Source organism: Pteronotus mesoamericanus, unplaced genomic scaffold, assembly GCF_021234165.1.
Source record: "Pteronotus mesoamericanus isolate MK-2021 breed Mesoamerican mustached bat unplaced genomic scaffold, CSHL_Meso_final contig_105, whole genome shotgun sequence".
Lineage (NCBI taxonomy): Eukaryota > Metazoa > Chordata > Mammalia > Chiroptera > Mormoopidae > Pteronotus > Pteronotus mesoamericanus.
This window is the reverse complement of record NW_026555006.1, coordinates 12,409,100-12,428,652: the sequence shown is the minus strand read 5'-3', so window position 1 is coordinate 12,428,652 and position 19,553 is coordinate 12,409,100. Positions and strand designations below refer to the sequence as shown.

The 19,553-nt window shown below is 40.1% G+C and overlaps 1 protein-coding gene across 8 annotated transcripts in view; it reads left to right on the top strand.

Moving 5' to 3' along the window:
* The first annotated feature begins 7,260 nt into the window (after window positions 1-7,260).
* Window positions 7,261-19,553, top strand: part of DOCK7 (dedicator of cytokinesis 7) — a 198,004-nt gene continuing 185,711 nt past the window's right edge. For all 8 annotated transcript variants that reach the window (XM_054574129.1, XM_054574119.1, XM_054574110.1 and 5 more), the window contains exon 1: window positions 7,261-7,381. In XM_054574129.1, the coding sequence (XP_054430104.1) occupies window positions 7,344-7,381 (38 nt within the window). In that variant the 5' untranslated portion in view covers window positions 7,261-7,343. The remainder of the gene's footprint in view (window positions 7,382-19,553) is intronic.

Genomic DNA, 19,553 nt, shown 5'->3' with positions numbered 1-19,553 from the left:
TTCTCTGACTTTCCAGTCAGCTCAGCCGAGGCTCTCCTGTTGCTTCTTCTATGCTAGACCCTTCCTTATTTCACTGTCCCCAACTTTAATAAATGCATCCTCAGAGTCACCCAGACTTGTGTTGTGAAATCTTTCCTACATGAAGCCAAGGACCCACCCACTACAGCTGGCCCTAGGCAGACCCACTCAGGGCTAGGCCTCTTATTTAGTAATACGCACAGAAGCTCCTGTGCTGGGACATCCTGGACCTCATCCTAAGAGCCGCTTCATCTGGCTGTTTATTCCTACCGTTTATAGTGAAGTAGTGATAGTAAGTAAAGTGTCTTCTGAGTTCTGTGAGCCATTCTAACATATTATTGAAGCCAAGGAAGGGATCGTGGGAACCCACTTAATATTAGAGCCAGGTGGTCAGAAGTATGGTTGGCAACAGGTGTCTGAGGTGAAGGCAGTCTTCTGGGATTGAACCCTTAACCTGTGGGGGTGTACGCTATCACCAGATTGTTAGTATCACAGTTGAATTGAATTATAGGTAAACTTTTTGGCATCCAGAGAGTTGAAGTTGTTGCTGTGGGAAAAAATCTTCAAATATTTGGTGTCAGAAGTGTTGTGAATAAAAATAGTTCAAGATATGATTTGCATATCATACAGTTCACCCATTTAAAGTATATAATTCATAGTTTTTGGTATATTCATATAATTGAGCAGCCATCATAATTAATTTTAGATTACTTTTTTACCCCCAAAACAAGCACTGCACTGATTAGCAGTCATTTCCCATCCTCCCCTCCTCTTAGCCCCTGGGAACCACTAATCTACTTTCTGTCTCTATGGATGTCTATTTTGGACATCTCATAAAAAAGCAATCACACAACTTTTAGCCTTTGTGACTGTTTTCTTTCATTTAGCATAATGCTTTCAAGGTGCAACCATGTTGTAGCATGGTCCAATAATATCCCATTGTATAGCTATACCATGTTTTATCCATCCATCAGTTGGTGAGCATTTGGGTTGTTTTCACTTTTGGGCTGTTGTAAATAGTGCTGCTATAAATAGTGCTGCTATAAACATCCATATAAAAACTTTTGTGTGAATATGTATCTTCATTTCTCTTGGGAATACACCTAGGAACAGAATTGTTGGGTTATAGGGTAAGTATGTTTAACATTTTGAGGAACTGCCAAGACTATTTTCCATAGTGGCTGCACCGTTTTACATTTTTACCTGCCATATACAAGCGTTCCGACTTCTTTATCTCCTCATCACTATATCTGTCCTTTTGACTCTTGTAATCCTAGTGGATGTGAAGTGGTATCCCATTGTGGGTTTGGTTTGTATTTCCCTGATAGCTAAAAATGTTGAACATCTTTTCACATGTGTTTTGGCTATTTGCATATCTTCTTTGGGTAAATATATATTCAAATTGCTTAATTAAAAATTTGGTTATTTCTTTTTTTGTTATTGACTTATAACAGTTGTTTATATAGACTAAAGTTTCTTCTCAGATAGATGGTTTGCAGAAATTTTCTCAATTCTTTGGTTTATTTTTTCACTTTCTTGATGGTGGTGTCTTTTGAAGTATGAAAGTTTTAAATTTTGATGATGTCCAATTTACTTTTTGTTACTTGTGCTTTTATTTTATTTTTAATATTTAAATAAAATTCCTTGTCATTTTATTTTGTTGAAGGAACCAGGTTATTTTGTCCTGTAGGATTTCCTATATTTTCAATTTTGCTAATTCCAATCCTAGGGTGTTGCTTCATCTCTTATATTTTCTATAAAGTAATAATTAGATATAGAGGCTTGATCAGAATTGGGTTCAAATGTCCCAGGAACATTTCATGGATGGAGCTGTATATATCCTAAACATCTTCTCTTTACATCACATGAGGAGGAACCATTAACTAGTTGACTCCTGTATCTGTGATGTTAAGATTGACCAGTGGGGTCTATTCTCATTGGTCTGAACCAACCATATAAAATTCTCCAAAAGGCTCTTATTTAATGTTTTATGAGCTATAATCATTTGATGAGTAGTGTTGTCCAATAGAATTTTCTATGATGATGGAAATATTCTAGTTGTACATTATCCTATATGGTAGCCTCTACACATGTGTGGCTATTGAATACTTGAAATATGCTTAATGTATCAGAAAAATAAATTTTAAACTTTAATTAGTTTAAATTTAAATGGTCACATGGGGCAAGTGGTTACTGAATTGGACGGTATGAGTCTGGATTCATTATTTCACTAGTGGCTGCATTACTTTTTCATTCCTTGGAAGTCTTCTATAAGATCTTTCCCTTATCAAATCTAACTTCTTTGATACACAGCTCATCATGGGAAGTATACTATAGGCCTTTTTTTAAAAAAATCTTTTTATTTATTTATTTATTTTAGATATTCTATTTATTTATTTTTATAGGGAGGGGAAATGAGGAAAAAAACATCAATGTTCAAGAGAAACATTGTTTGGTTGGAACTGGCAAAGTCCTGAGGCTGGTGCTCAATCCACTGAACCACACTGGCCAGGGATGGGTCTGTTTTTCAAGTGAGCACTGAGCCTGCATTTATAGGCAATTTTTATTGGGGTAGCTTGGCCTTTTGGTGCTTCCCATCTCTGTAAAGCAGCAGAACTATGAGGGGCAATACATGCTATTCTGGTAGGATTATAATTGTAGCCTCTGCATCACTTTCAGGGGGTCTGTAACAGATACTGCTGGTATCCCGTATTTCTTCCCCAATGCTCATCTTTGCTTTTAGCTGTAGCTGTGGTGTACAGGTGTGCACCCAGATGGCTTTCCACCTGAAGTAGCTGCCGTATCTCAGGAGTATGGAGTGTTAACATCCCCAGGGTCAGCCTTCAACAAAGGAGTCTGGAAGTCATTAGCTAAACACTCAACCTCAGAGGGACAATTCAAGTGCATACTACACAATTCTTCAGTGAAGGCTGCAGGCAGGATTGAGCCTTGTTGCCCATTACAAGTGGTGACTCTTCAATGACACACCCTTTAATGACTTTCTCCTCTCTGCTCCACTCTCTCTACTCCCTCATTCCAGCTTCGTAGGATCACTTCCTAATAAACTACCTGCTTCCAAGTCCTTGTCTCAAACTTTGCTCTTGGAGAAAGTAAATTAAGGCAAGATCTCAAAATATTTCAGTCTATGGCATTTATTTGCTCAGAAATATTCAATGAGTGATTATAATGAATCAGACAATGTGCTACATGCTGGAAATTCAATGGTGAACAAGAGATCAAATCTAATGAGTTACACAGATTAATATGCACTAATTGACTAGTGTAATAAGCAGTATAACAGTAAACATAGGTGCTATTAGTTGTGAAGCATGGGCAGGTTTAGAATCCCTGAACTGTCCCTTGCAAAAATCATATTGCTAGGTATTAAGTTAGAGTGAGTGACAGAGAACAAGGCAGACAAAAGCATCCCTAGCTTAGACTTTGTGCCCCACTCCAAAACTTCAGTTTGGGATTAAAGAAAGCTCAGCTAGCGTGCCCCAGTCATCTCTTCTTCAGGCCACATTCATTTGGCCTTCACAGAGCCTTCTAGGGGGGAGAGTCTCATGCCAATCTTATTGCATGAACCCAGTGCTGCTTCATAAAAACTCAAGGTTAAAAAAAGAAACCACTCTCTATTGTCCGCAAAATCCCCAGAGAGAACACATTCTGCCTGCAAAGCCAGAACTTTATTCCTCATCACACAAAAACTCTCTGGCCTTGGAACCTTGGCCTTACCACAACCATGATCTTCCTTAGTGCTATAGTAAAGGGGGGAAACTGGAACTCAATAAATGTTAGAATGTGAAACTAATGTGAATCTATCTCCCTTTTCCCCTTGCCACACCCCTAAGTCTTTTGTGTGAAAGAACACTGTGTGTATCTAGTGAGAAAATTGTCCTGAGGCTTTCTTACTTAAAAGTCACTGTTATGAGGCTACTCTGCCAAATTGGCCTTGGCTCTTGGTAAGTAGTTTCTTTGCCAGTATCTCCTCATCAGTGGGAGACTTGCGTTCTGAATCTGTCAATGGCTCAGCCATTGATGCTCCAGAGTTCCAAACAGTCTTTCCACAAAGTTTTTTTTTTAAGATTTTACTTATTTATTTTTAGAGAGAGGATAGGAAAGAGAGAGAGAGAAACATCAATGTGCAAGAGAAACATCAATTGGTTGCCTCTCACACACACCCAACTGGGGACCTGGCCTGAAACCCAGGTATGTGCTCTGACTGGGAATTGACCCTGTGACCTTTCAGTCTGCAGGATAATGCCCAAACCACTGAGCCACACCAGTCAGGGATCCACAAAATTTTAACAGGGTTAAACACAGAGTTAAACTCCATCTAATTTTCACCACCTTAAGTCAAATGAGTGTCCTGGTGATAATCTAGTCTTTAAATGATGCTGACAAATGATGCTAACAAATGATGCTAACAAATGATGCTATCTAGCACTTGTGGCGCACCCTCAGTTTTTCCTCTGTTAGTGCTTAACATACATTTTACTTGTTTATCTCTTCAGCCAGACTCTAAACTCTTTGATGACACAAATAGTGTCTTATTTACCATTATATCTCCAGGGCCTAGTAGTATTGGTTGACTAAATAAAGGTCTCTATCAGGAAAGGCTCTTTTATTTGCTAATGAGAGAAAACTGAACGAACTCAAATTAGCTTAAGCAAAAACCACAAAGCAAGAACAAACAAAACCTCGGCCCTTATTACTTCAAATAACTGCAAAGTCCAAGGATCAAGTAATGTTATAAGGAGCTCACTCCTTCCTCATGGTTTTCATTTTTTGCTCTCCTCTCTGTTACATTTGGCTTCACTCTCAGGCAAATGAGATGGAGGCCCCTGGTAGAGTACGTGTTAATTTTTAGCTTTGACTGAGCCCAATTGCCTTGGCTTGATTCACATGCCTATCTCTACACTAGTTACAGAAGTCAGAGCAATGTGCTGTTCTGCTTCTCGAGGCCTAGGCCATACACACTTGTTCTTTAATCTGGGAGGGTGTGAATCAGCTCCATAGAAGTGTAGTGGATGGAGACCAGTGTGTATATGTGTGTGTGTGTGTGTGTATGTGTGTAGAGGTAGTGGGAGAAACAGATGCTGCTCAGCCAACACAATTCCACTTTCACTCCTTTTGTTGAGCTCCAAGCAATTCCCTGAGATTGGACCCCTGTGAATATGGATATCAGTCCAAATTGGACTTGTTTGTGACTGCCAGCTCTTCCCTAGAAGTGGGGGCCTAGAAGTGGAATATTCCCCAAACTCAGGCTGTCCTGCTTATAGCTTGGTCCTGCAAATCCTTGTCCTGCTCTAAATGTTCCCAGCAAGCTGCACAGTACATGCAATGTCCTCCCAGACACTTTGGCAGCTAGTGAGTCATGTATACAAAGAACTATTCAAAACAGAATGTGGTCAGTTCTCCAAGAGAGTAGTGAAAAGATGTTTGGAGAACAGAGATAAAGGCCTACAACATCTGGCTGGGAGCTTGGGAGCAGACAACCGATTCAAGGACTATCAAGCGCCCAGAACAAGCTTAACTGTAATGACAAGTAATGATAACAACAGTGACAATAGCAGCAGCTAATATATATAGTAATTAACATATGTACTAAGAACTTTACCTGCATTAACTCAGTGTGTCCTATTGTCTGTGAAGTAGGTACAATTATTTCCCCCATTTTAGAGCTGAGGTTAAGTAATTTGCCCAAGGTTACATAGCAAGAAGTAGCAGGATAAGGCTGGGTTCCTATACGGAATGTCTGAAAGGTCTGGATACAGCCTTGACTTACAGTTCTTTCAGTAGCTGTTTCAACATTCTCAGTGGACTCACACTTCTGAGAGTGGAACTGAGTCTAGTGCATCTTTGTTTTCTCTAGAACACTTACGTGAGCTCTACACTTAAGTTTAGGTGGGCTTTCTATTTAGGTAGAAGATACACACACACACACATATATATATCCTCTTTGAATAGGCTTTCTTTACTGGAATTAGCATTGTTATTCAAAATACATAAATGAAGTCTTTCCCAGTGGTTAGAGCACTGGACAGGAAGTTATGGATCTGACTAATTGAGGCATTCACCTCTGACTCAGTGTGTGACTCCAGGCAAATAACCTAATAGCTGAATGCTACAAATTTTCCAACTGTAAAAGAGGAAAACAAGTATCCAACTTACTTCACAAGGACACAGTCAATATATAGTAATAAATAAATACGTATATTAAATTTTTGCTACACTTAAGAGGACAGGTACAAGAAACCAAGATATTTTTATTTTCACTGTAACTTCACTAATCGGCAAATATACCTTAGGAGCTAAACAATCTAGACACTATAGGATTACAACAGAATAATGAAATATGATTTCTGCTAGTTCCATTTTAATAATCTGATTTAATGGGCAAGATCAGTTAGAGTGGTAAACATAAAAATTTAGTAGAATGTGAAATTGGTGAAGTACATGGAGCTCACTTCGTCCAACATATGTAATAGAAAATGAAATCCAAAAGGGGGAAGTAATAGACTCAGGAATAGTATTATTAATGCAGAAACACTTGTCCTCAAAGAGAAGGTCTGGGTTCTGGGTTTGAAAGTCAGCTGAAGAGGTTACCATCTGTGTGACCTGGGACTAACGCTCACCTCCTCTGAACGGATTTCCTTCCCTCGGAAATAGTGGTAAGAACCCACTTCAGAGAGCTGTTGCAAATTTTAAGTAACACCATGCATGTGAAACTTGAACCTAGGACCTGACTAAGCTCCTCAAGTCAACTATTATTACTGTTACTTCGGTAGGAGAAAGTGTTTTTAGTTAACAGCTCGGAGATGGGCGCTGCAGGAACCCAAACCGAGCCATCCAGGGCGGCAGAGCACAGCCCCCCTCGGCAAAGTCCATCTTCCTTTTCCTTCCCTTCCTTTTCGGAAAGGCGCCCCCCTCGTCCCTCGCCTCTGGTTTCCAGTCGCTGTCCCCAATCTGTCTTCTCTCTCCGTCTTTTAGGTCGTGCGGGACACAGTAGCGAGGCGGCCACGGCTGGTGTCGGGCCCCCCTACGCCCTTCTTCCCCGTGGTTCCCGCCCGCCGCGGCCGCGGCGTTCGGAAGCCAGGGCTCCCCGCGGGGATTGACACACTGAAGCGGGGAGAAGCGGTTTCTTGCTGCGCTCCTCTCAGGAGCATTACGGCAGGGCTCGTTCCCGGCTCCGGCCGCCAGCCCCAGCCTCCCGAGTCCGGAGCTGGGACTGGCGGAGGCCGCGAGGGAGGGAGCGCGAGCGAGGAGGCACGCGCCCGCTGGTCCGCGCCCAGCCCGCCGCCGCCGCCGCCTCCTCAGCAGCCATGGCCGAGCGCCGCGCCTTCGCCCAGAAGATCAGCAGGTAAAACTGGGGCGCGGGACGCCCCTCCGCAGCCGGAGAAAGAGCCGGGGAGTCCTCCCGGGCTGGGCCTAGGAGGTGGGTGGGTGTGGCGACGCGGTAGCCGGGATCCCGCGGCCTGGCCTGCGGCTGGGCGGAGGTGCGTGCGGCTGCCGCCGAGGCCTCGCAGTCCCCGAACCCCGGCCCTCACCCTCGCCTAGTAGGGGGATTTAAGAGAACCCTGGGCGCCCGCCTCCGCAGCCTCCTCGGCGGCCCGGGCCTGGAGTTTTCGCGGCTGCTTAGAGAAGGGCGAGTGGGGGAAGCTTCTCGGCCGGCTGGCTGATCGGCGCTTCCCAAATTCTTTGTGTCCCCACCCCCGGCGCTGGGGGAGCCCCTCGCTCTCCCCGCCCACTCCCCGTTCGCCCTCTGGAGGGTCCTGGGGTCCGCCCTCCTCTCCACCCCAACAAAAGGAGCGGCGCGCGGCGGGCTCTAGGCTGGTGGGAGGCCACCCCTCCTTCACGCCTCGTTCCCTTTCTGAGAAATCTGACAGGAGCTCTCTTTGCACCCAGGGGCCCAATTCGCCGTGGGCTCAGACACCCAGAGTTTAGAACGTACGGCCAAAATTGAAAGTTGAGAACCTGTGGTCTGCACCTTCGCCGTGCAGCTGCTGAAGGTCGGACGCATTGTAGGCTGGCGCTCGATGTTAATACCATGCGAATTTCAACGTGCCCCGGTGTTTGTCGGAGCGCCCGGGAAGGATGATAGGCAGCGTTATTTACACACCGGCCCCCTGACTTGTACTTTAGGAGTTTGGAAGTAAGCGGGAGATGAAGGTTGAGGTTTCCCAGCCTTTTACTTATTTGTGGTGGTTTGATTGCCACCTTTCTCGCCCCCTACCCCAACCTTAAAGTTGAATTACTGTGAAGGATTCTAATATTTGTAGAGTATCTTTGTGGAATATACTAATGGATAAGACACGACATTTTTTTTGTTTTAATGAGACCATGTTTCTATGAATTATTATGTCCCAAGAAAAGAAACATTCAGATACATTCTTCTTTTCTAATTTTTTTCTGTTTTTACAATTGTATTTTTGTGGCTCTGGGTCTTTTTAGTTTAATGACATTTCTTAAAGAATTTTTGGACCTCCCAAACAAGTCCTTTCTTAACTGCCTGAATTTCCATAACCTAACATTTCTTTGATTTAAGCTTTGGGCTTTTTTTTTTTTTTCTTTCGAGTTTTAAAACACGTATTTCATCTTCTCCTTAGGAGGGAAAATAGTAAGTACTAAAGAACACGGGCTCTAGTGTCAGACCTGGACACGGGTTCAGATCTTTCCCGTTATTTTCTAATTGACCACTTTGGCCAAATTGTTTAAGCTCCCTTAAGTTTTAGTTTTCTCATCTGGGAAATGGGTGTAATAACTACCCGGTTTATAAAGTCGTTGTGAAAATTAAGGTCCCCAACCTTTTTGGCACCGCAGACCTGTTTAGTGGAAGTCTGGGGAGGGGAGGGTGGCTGGCCCGCTGTGGATGGCGTGGGAGGCGGTGGGGATGGGGCAGACAGGAGGCGGACCTCAGGGGAGCTTTGCTTGCAGCCTGGTTCCTAACAGGCAGGTCTGCGGCTTGGAGGTTGGAGACCCCTGGTGTCAAGTGTTTAGCATAGTGCATGGTCTGTAATAACTATCACTGAATGCATAATGATTTGTATATTCTAGGGAGTTGTGATAGATTTAGTATAAAATTACTACTTTTTTTGTAAAACAATTGAGTCTTGTTTCCAAAGGCAATGCAACTTTAAAAACGTTTATTACTTGACATGTGCTTAATATTAATTTCTCCTTAATGTATCCAAAAGTTCATCTCTAAGAACTTTGTGCTGATCAAGAAAGTGCATATGAGGCAGTTAGATATAAAATATATCCAATGTCTGTTCTCTATCTATGGAGTTTCTACTCAGATGGACAGGACAAAACACACACGCGCGCACACACACACACACACACACACACACAATCAGTTTTGCAAAACAGCACTAAATTCAAACTAAAATAGCCTTCCAAAGTTGTAAAGGTAAGGCAATGGAAATAAAGAGCCATGTGTTTATTACAGAGATACTTACAAGGTAGACATGGCAGTGATTGGTGGTTGATTGCATATTGAAAGTGAGGAAGACTAAGGAGCCTGGGATGACCTCAAGGTTTCTGACTCAGGAAATTGGGTGGATGGTGGAGGCAATTATTGAGGTAAGGTAAGGAAGAAAATGTTTGAAGGTGGAAATGAGGTGTAATGGAGGTGATGATTTAGTTCTGGGCACGCTGATTTTGAGATACTCATGGAGCATTCAAAGAGAAAGGTCTGCTAGGTTGTTGGCACACATTTAAAGTGCAGAAGAGAGAGGCTGGGCTGAAAGTCTAGATTTGGGAGTCATCAGCAAGTTGATTGTAATTGAAGCCAAAGGAGTAAATGATAGTCCAGGAGAAATGTGCAGATTTAATTTGGAGGGAAGACTAAGGACAGAACTCCTATAGATGATGAATTATTTATCTGCTTACTGTGAATGAAAGGTACTTTCTTCCTTGTTGCTAAGTATGGCTGAATAAATTCTTGTTTTGTTTCTTATTTTCCTACTATAGGAAGTATAGCACAGACTTGGGAGGCAAACTTGCCAGAATTTTACATCCTAGCATTCCTCCTCATTTAGTAAACTTGGGCATGTTACTTCACCTCATTGTGTCTTATTTTCCCTACCTATAAAACGGGACAGCGGTAGGACCTACCTTCTGTAGTTGTTGTAGATATTAAATAAATCAATACATTAAAGTGCTTAGAACAGTGCTTTTTATTAGTGCCCAGTAAGTATCAACTATTTTTTATTACTACAGTATTTATAATGTGGTTTAGGAACTCTTCTGGGTAGAGATAATCCTTTTAACAATGTGCATGTATGAAATTTGTTGCTCTGTGAAAAACCTGTTGCAATTTGAAACCCTTTCTTTTTTTATTGCTTTATAATGGTCACACCTTTATTTTAAAAAGAATTATGCTTATTTCTTTTCTGGCTCAGTTATTCTGTAACTGTTTGCTGTTATTTTAGTGCTGTTATTTTTTTGAAGCTGTGATTTGGTGATTTCTCTAAGCTCTTTATTCTGTATCACTAATTGTACTACCTACCTCAGCTCATCATAGAAAAGAAGCATGTGCATTTTGTCCATATCAGGTATTGCCTCTTGTCTCCCTGCTTTTTGAGGACAAGGCATGAGCATTGTTAACCTTTATAATCACCCCCAGCATATAATAGGTACAGTTTTTGAAATGTTGACTCTAATTAATGATCTAGGATTTTGTTTGGATTATTTTGTCCTGTGACTTGATACTCTGCAGAGTGATGAGTATTTGTGTATTCTTAAAATACTTTTTACTGTATTCTCATCTTCAGAACCCAGAAAGGCAGAAGAACATAGTAAAAAGGAATAAAGCCTCCAGGGCACATTGTACAGGTTGAAATTCTGCTTGTACAGTATCACATAATAGTTATGTAATTCTGGGCAGTTGATTTAAACTCTCTTGTCTTCATTTCTTCATCAGTGAAATGGGAATAATTGCCTCCATAGGGATCATGTGAGGATTAAATGAGTTAATCCATGTAAAACATTTAGAACTGTGCCTGAAACATAATAACCATAAAAAAAATGTTAGGTGCTGCTATCGTTACTCCTATATTACTTTCTGTTATTTTTTTCTATAATCCAGATGAGGAATTGAGGCCTGCAGAGCATGAGATTATTTGCCTAAATTGGGACGCAAATCCCAGTCCTTTGATTGTAGGTCTTACACTTTTTATTCAACTGTGTTTTCTTTCTGCAAAATGTTTTCTGAAGTAGTTCCAGATTTTCTAACAGTGCCACTGTTAGCATCTCAAAAGTTACCCGTGCCTTCTGTTTTTGTTAATTTATTATCATTTTGCTGCCTAAGAAGCAGAATTTAATTAAAGGCTTCATCAGATCTTTATTTCTGAGGAAAATTTAGCATGAGTAGGGTTTCCTAGATATAGGCTTATTTATAAACTCAATTGTTTTCAGTCTTGAACCTGTTCATAACTCTGATTGGACAGGCCCAGTCTTTTAATGTGCTGAATCTACTTTGTTTAACTCATTATCTCACTCCTAATCAAAGTAAATCTATTCCAGTTAATATCAACTACTTCAATGCTGCTTTTCTTTTTTTTAAAAATCACTTTTTAACATATATTTTATTGATTATTCTATTACAGTTATCCCATTCTTTTTTCTCCCCTTTATTTCTTTCTGCCCGGGACCCCCATTCCTTCCTGCATTCTCCCCCTTAGCTCATGTCCATGGGTCATACATTTAAGTTCTTTGGCTTCTCCATTTCCTATACTATTCTTAACCTACCCTTGTCCATTTTGTATCTACCAGTTATGCTTCTTATTCCCTTTATCTTTTCCCTGTTCTCCCCACTGCTGCCCCTGCCCACTGATATCCCTCCATGTGATCTTCATTTCTGTGATTCTGTTCCTGTTCTAGTTATTCGCTTAGTTTGTTTTTGTTTTTGTTTTTAGGTTCAGTTGTTGATAGCTGTGAATTTGTTGTCATTTTACTGTTCATAGTTTTTGATCTTCTTTTTCTTAGATAAGTCCCTTTAACATTTCATATAATAAGGGCTTGGTGATGATGAACTCCTTTAACTTGACCTTATCTGGGAAGCGCTTTATCTGCCCTTCCATTCTAAATGATAGCTTTGCTGGGTAAAGTAATCTTGGATGTAGGTCCTTGCCTTTCATGACTTTGAATACTTCTTGCCAGACCCTTCTTGCCTGCAAGGTTTCATTTGAGAAATCAGCTGATAGTCTTATGGGAAGTCCTTTGTAGGTAACTCTCTCCCTTTCTCTTGCTGCTTTTAAGATTCTTTCCTTATCTTTATCTTTAGCAATTTAATTATGATGTGTCTTGGTGTATTCCTCTTTGGGGTCAACTTGTTTAGTATTCTCTGAGCTTCCTGGACTTGTATGTCTTTTTCCTTTGCCAGATTGGGGAAGTTTTCTTTCAATGTTTTTTCAAATAAGGTTTCAGTTTCTTGCTCTTCCTGTTCTCCTTCTGGCATCCCTATGATTCGCATATTGGAACATTTAAAGTTGTCCCAGAGGTTCCTAACCTCTCCTCACTTTTTTTGAATTCTTGTCTCTTCATTCTGTTATGGTTGACTGTTTATTTCTTCCTTCTTCTCCAAATCATTCATTTGAGTCCTGTTTTCCTTCCCTTCATTGTTGGTTCTCTGTATATTTTTCTTTATTTCACTTTGTATAGCCTTCACTATACTTCCTTTATTTTGTGGCCATAGTCATTTCTGTGAGCATCCTGATTACCAGTGGCTTTTTTTTTTTTTAAGATTTTATTTATTTATCTTTAGAGAGAGGGAAGGGAGGGAGAAAGAGAGGGAGAGAAACATTGATGTGCCAGAGATACATTGATCAGTTGCCTCTCACACATCCCCTACCGGGGCCCTGACCTGCAGCCCCAACAGGCGATCTGAGTGGGAATCAAACTGGCGACCTTTCAGTTCGCAGGTTGGAACTCAATCCACCAAGCCACACCTGCCAGGGTTGATTACCAGTGTTTTGAATTCTGCATCTGATAGGTTCGCTATCTTCTCATCGCTTAGTCCTTTTTCTGGAGTTCTGATCTGTTTTTTCATTTGGGCCATATTTCTTTGTCTCCACATACCTGTTAACTTGTAAGGGGCAGAGCCTTAGATATTTGCCAGGGTGGGGCAATCCACTTAACGCTTTGTGGCACTGTATGTTGGGGAAGGGTCAGAGAGGGATCAATGCTGGTTGCTCAGCTCTCACTCTAGTTTCAAGAGACTGGCAGTTTTTCCTGCCACCACAACCCCCATAGATTTTTACAGTCAGGGGTTCTGAGACTTTATTTTGCCTATGCTGGAACCCTGGGTTGTATGGTCTGCCTTCCTCCCCAGTGTTCCTCCTGGTTTATCTGCATGTGAATGTGGGATCACCTGGTCCGCCAGCTGCCACCTTGCTTGCCTGGTCTGCCAGCCGCTGCCTTGCCACACATCCTCTCCGCCCTAGTTGCCAATCTCTGCCCCTCCGACACATACACTTGTCTAGATGAACGTTTCTTCTTTAACTCCTTGGTTGTTGGACTTCCACAGAGTTCAATTTTCTGACAGTTCTGGTTGTTTTTTTGTTTTTAGATTCGTTGTTTCCTTCTTTTGTTTGTGCAAGGAGGTGAAGTGTGTCTACCTATGCCTCCATCTTGGCTGCAACTCCAAAATCACTTTGGACATATACTTCCCCTGACCTTTTGTTTTACTCATCTCACTAACTCTTAATGCTGAATATCTAACCTATGTCTTGCTCCTGAGCTGTAGAGTAGTGTTGGAGACTAAAACAGTCCAAAGTTGATCTTTTATTAATTAATAGTTTCTCACTTGAAGTTTACTCCAAATCATTTCTCTTACTTATCTTTGTTTCCCTACACCATCTTTTACTGAAAAATTCAACGTGAGTTCTTTACCTCAGTGTACTGTTGTGACAATATGTCATTTAACTGCCGTTTGCTTGAGCAGGAAAGGTGTCTTACCCCTAAAGCTTACTTATTTTACTTTACTTTTAATCCCATACTTTGCCACCTCCCTCAGAACTTTGATTTCACAATTTTCCCTTTGCTTTGTAGCTAGCATTGTCAATCTATTCCATTTTATGAGTGCTCCCCTTAAACCGTAAGACTTAATATGCCTTTCTCATCATAAAACAAAACCAGTTGAGTCTTCTGGCCTTTCTAGCTGCCAACCAATCATTCCTTTTTTCCTTTTCTAGTCATATTTCTCACTTGTGTGTGGTATAGTCATGACTGCTTCCTGCTTGTCCTCATTAATCCTTGGGCCATATGGATGTGCTTACTATGGTACCTTATATGTACTTGAATTATAGAACTCTTGACGATTAGAAGCCTTTGACTTTTTTTCTTTTCTGACTTCAGGAACTACTGATTGTTTAAAAAAATTTTCTCATGCCCCCTTACCTGACTCCTTCCTCCTATTTTATACTGCTTTTCAGGGCTCTCTGATGGCTGGGCTAGGTCATCTTGTCTCCAGTGCTTAGCACAGAGTCTGTGTAAACTGGACACATAAAATGTGTTTAATGAATGCCACCCTGACACGGAGGAGCATCTGTCATTACCTCAGGTTTGGGTGACCACAACAGGGTCGTAACTGATCTATTCTCTCCCTCTTCTAATTCAATGTGTTGTAAATGGCTTCCCCCAAAACAACTTTTATCATGGCATTTGTTTGTTCAAGAATATATGGTGGCTTTCTATTGTGTTAAATTCATACTCTTGCTTGCGTTCCAGTGTCATCTGTAGTCTGGTCCCTCTCTGGTTGACTTATTCTCTAGCTTTCATCTCTTACCAGTCTGGTGTTTTCACTGCACCCCCACACATTTTCTGCTTTTTTGCTCTTCTGTTTTTTCCTCTTGAAATATTTTTCCTTTTCTTTTCCACATCTTATCCTTTTCTTCAAACTACTGTAATCCACTGTCCTTACTTTTGGGGTAACCATTTCTTTGCCTCTCTTTATTTTCCTTTTACCACCTACTAGTGCATCCCTAAGCAATATAAATTTGTTGTTTTTGAATTCATTTGATTATAACCATACTATATGTTTGTATGCTTTTCTGTCTTGCTTCTGTTGTTCAAAATTATATCTATATCTGAGAGTCATTCATGATATTATGAATAATTGAAATTTATTCATTTTCATTGTTTAATTTTATTTCATTGTAAAAATACACCACAATTTTCCCTTCCACAGTAGATGGATAGTTCTAGTTTTTGATTACTAGAAACAATGATCCTATTAACATTCCTATACATTTAGTCTGGTATACATGTGCATGAGTTTCTCTGTGGTATACCCAGCTATGAAATTGCTGGGTCTTAGTTATTTTATTGCCTGCTATAGCAGTTTTATTTATCATCAAGTTTATCAGGTAATGCCAAACTGTTTTCTAAGATAGCTGTAGAAATTTATACTCCTGCAACAATGTTGCTTTATATAGTTACATCATTTCATATTGCCGACTTTTTCATTTTTGCCAATTTAGTGGATACATGATGCTATCTTACTGTAAAAGTTTTAGTTTGTATTTACTTGATTACTAATGGGATTGAGCTGGTTTGTGTGTTTATTGACCATTTGAATACTCTTTTGTAAATTGCTTATTTATATCTTTTGTCATTCTTTTGTTTTTTTTCTCTTGGATTCTATCTTACTGATTTGTGTGAGTACTTTATATATGTTTAGTGTAGTAGTCATTTACTGGTTATATGTATTGCAGATATCTTCCTACTCTGTTTTTAACCCTTTTTATCGAGTCTTTTCAAAACAGAGTTCTCAGTTTTAATGCAATTTATCAGCCTTTTTGTTTTTAATTGTTAGGACTTTTTGGGTCTTTTTTAAGAAACGTTTTATTACCCTGAGGTTATTAAGATATTCATCTGTATTATCATTAACTTGTATTTGTGTCCTTTGTATTTGGGTTTATATTCTACTTAGGCTTGATATGTATATGATGTGAAATTTTAATTTTTTCAGACTGGATTATCCTTTCTCCATTGAGCTGCCTTGCCACTTCTGTAATAGATTGTATGTCCCTTTTTGTGGGGTTTTTTTCAGGGCTATTTTGTTCCATTGGTCTGGTTACACATCTTTTCACCAATTATAAATGATCTTTGTCCCAATAAGTCTTAGAATTTGGTAGAATAACTCCTCCCACCATTTTAAAGTGTGTTGGCTGCTCTGGCTCTTTGAATTTCCAGGTATATTTTAGAAAAAACCCTAAATCGTGTTAGAATGTGATTGGGATTGCATTGAATCTGTATATCAGTTTGAGGGAAAAGTAACATCCTTATAATATTGAGTTTCCAATCTGTGATTATGGTGTACTCTCCTTTTATTTAGTTCTTTATATTGTACAATGAAATTTTAAAATTTTCTTTGTAACTGTCTTATATTTCTTTTGTTAGATTTATTCCTAGGTGTATAAGGATTTTGTATCCAGCAGTATAAACTTTGCTAAACTCTTGTTCGTTCTAAAAATGTATCTGTGGATTCATTTCCTATATAGGCAACCATATCATCTAGAAATTCTGAGTTTTTGTTTCTTCCTATCCAAACCTTATAACTTTTTTTTCTTTGTCTTGCTCTATAGGCTATTACCTTGCATTACTGTGCAGATTATTATCATTTTTATTAAACATTACATTAGTATTGAGAATCCTCATTTTGTTTATGATCTCAAAGCCTCATGGTTGCTGTAGGTGTTTTGGTCTGGGTTCCCTGAAAACGAGACTGAGACAAGGATGAAGAGTTGAAGCTTTACCTGGGAGGCATAATTCCAGGGCATCAAAAGAGAAGAGGAAAGTGAGGCAGAAAAGAAGGGGAAATGCTATAAGGTGATAACTTATCTCTTTGGCCACTGCTTCCCCAAGAGCTGGAGATTGTTGGCTGGTATGCTTGCTTGGCCACACAGGATATCTTTTTATGGAGGAACAATTCCTCAGATCAGTAGTTGGGATTCGGGAAGAAGAAGAAATGCGAGGTCCTTCTGTAAAGTATCCAGTCATGTACTATGAAAAAATAGAGACATTTACTGAAGAAGATATAAGATACAAAAAACATTGAACACAGAACAATGACACCTCAGTCCCCTTCCAAGTAGGCACATTGGAACCTCACACAGTTCTCCCAGTTGCCTTCAGCTGCCCCATCATATTTTCCTGAATCTCATCAACGGGTTGAAATCCATTCCCTTTCAAGGGTGATTTTAGTTTTGGGAAAAGCCAGAACTTGTAGGGGCCAAATCTGGGCTTCAGAGAGGCTGAGCCACCTGGATGATTTGGTGTTTTACCATAAAACTCTGCACAAGAGGTGACGCATGAGCAGGTGCATTGTCATGATGAAGGTGGCAGTGGCCAGTTGCCTGTAGCTGTGGCCTCAAGATTAATGCAAAATTTGGTGCAGATTCATTGCTCTGCTCACTTAGTCATTTTGAATATGACAGCCACACAGTACACATGCTCACTCACTGGTGTCTACTGCCCCCACTAATCAGTACAGTGAAGTCACCATTGTTCATGCATGCACATTCCAGTCCACTCACCTTGGCTGCCTGGTTACATCTATGTTGTGCAAGCTGTTCTGGTTATATTAACAATGACCAGACTTTTTCCAGGCAGACCACATATATCTTCTTGTATTTCTCTTACATCCTGTTTTCCATTAGTCAATTCAATCTCCTCAGAGAGAGAACTCCACTTCACTTCTTGGTTACATCATTTGGACGTCTTTTGCAACCATGCTAGATGTCTCGCTACTTTTTCCGTGGCTTTTTACAGAGGAGACTTTTTGGTTGCAAGTGACAGAAACTCAAATCAGATTAATTTGCACACAAAAAAGTGTTGACTCACATAACTGAGTACATCTGGTCCAGAGATGCTGATGATGTCAGCAGGCTCTCATCTTCATGTCTTGAATAGATTTTCCACTAAGCTACGAGAGTTGGCAGCCCCAGGTTCAAATCCTGCCAGTTTAGTTCTGGCAGGAAAGATCTAGCAACTCAGTTGTTGATCTGGCTTGGGTCACATGGTCTTCTTTGAACCAATTACTATGTTTAGGGGTATAGGGGTCTTGGCAGGTCCTGGGTCACATGTCCTACTCTGTGGCTTGGTGGAAACATGTGATGGTGTCAACCCCACCCAATATCAAGGAGTGAGTTCCTTACCAAAAAGAAGGAGTTTCTAACCAAAATAAGGAGGGTAAGAGTGTGGTCACACCAAGCTGATGGTCTTTAAAATTAGTCATTTTAAGTTGCTCAGCATCACTATAATTATTTAAATATATAGCTGTACAGTCAGCTTTACTACCTACTAAAACTTCCGTGTAACTTGTGATATACAAAATGCAAAGAAAACCAGTGTAACATGATGCCAGCTGCGCATCCAGTCTCTCTGTTAAATTTAGCTCTGATCTGCATATCACCTATCGCCCTTCCAAAGAGTTGCACTTGATCTTTGCTTTCCCATGCTACTTTCTGCATCTACACCCCTGAAACACATCATGAAGTGTTTCTGATTTGTCCTGTAACACCAGAAAACTGAACTTCTTAATTCACATCAGCCATTTAATGATTTTCATAAGTGTCGATAAAGAAGCAGGGACCGTGGTAAGTTGTTTCAGGGTGCAAAACTCTTAATGATGCCGCCTCTCATCTTTTTCCTGTTATTATAATTCTTACTCTGACTAATAAATGGTTTCTTCCCCTTTTCTTCACAGAGTAGTTCCACCCATACTCAGGTTCTTTAAAAAAATAACTTCATTGAGTTATAACTTACATACCATAAGATTAATTCAAGTATATATTTAATGATTTTTAGTAAATTTATAGAGGTATGAAACCATCACCCACAATCCAGGTTTTGAGCATTTTTATCACCACCCAGAATACCTGTGAATGTTTATAGTCACCTCCTATTCCCAGCCCAAGCTCCAGGCAACAGCTTATATACTTTCTGTCTCTCTCTAGATTTGTCTTTTCTGAATATATCACATACACAGAGCCATATAGTATGTGGTCTTTTGTGTATGGCTTCTTTTAATTTTTTTTTAAATTACAATTTACATTCAATACTATTTTGTATTAGTTTCAGGTGTACAGCATATGGTTAGATAATCAAGTACTTTACAAAGTGTCCCCCCTGATACTTTTAGTACCCAATTGGTACCATACCTAGTTGCTACAATATTATTGACTTTATTTCCTGTACTGTGCTTTACATCCCTCTGGCTTTTTTTACTTAGCATAATGTTTTTGTGATTCATCCATGTTGTAGCATGCATCAGTACTTCATTCCTTTTTATGGCTGAATAATATTTCATTGTATGTATACAGCATATTTAGTTTATCCATCATTAGCTGATTGACATTTAGATTGTTTCTACCTTTGGCTGTTGTGAACAGTGCTGCTATGAACAGTAACGTACAGCTTTTGTTTGAACACCTGTTTTTAATTCTTGTAGTTACGTTCCTAGGACTGGAATTGCTGGATCATCTGGTAATATGTTTAAATTTTTGAGGAATTATCAAACTGTTCCA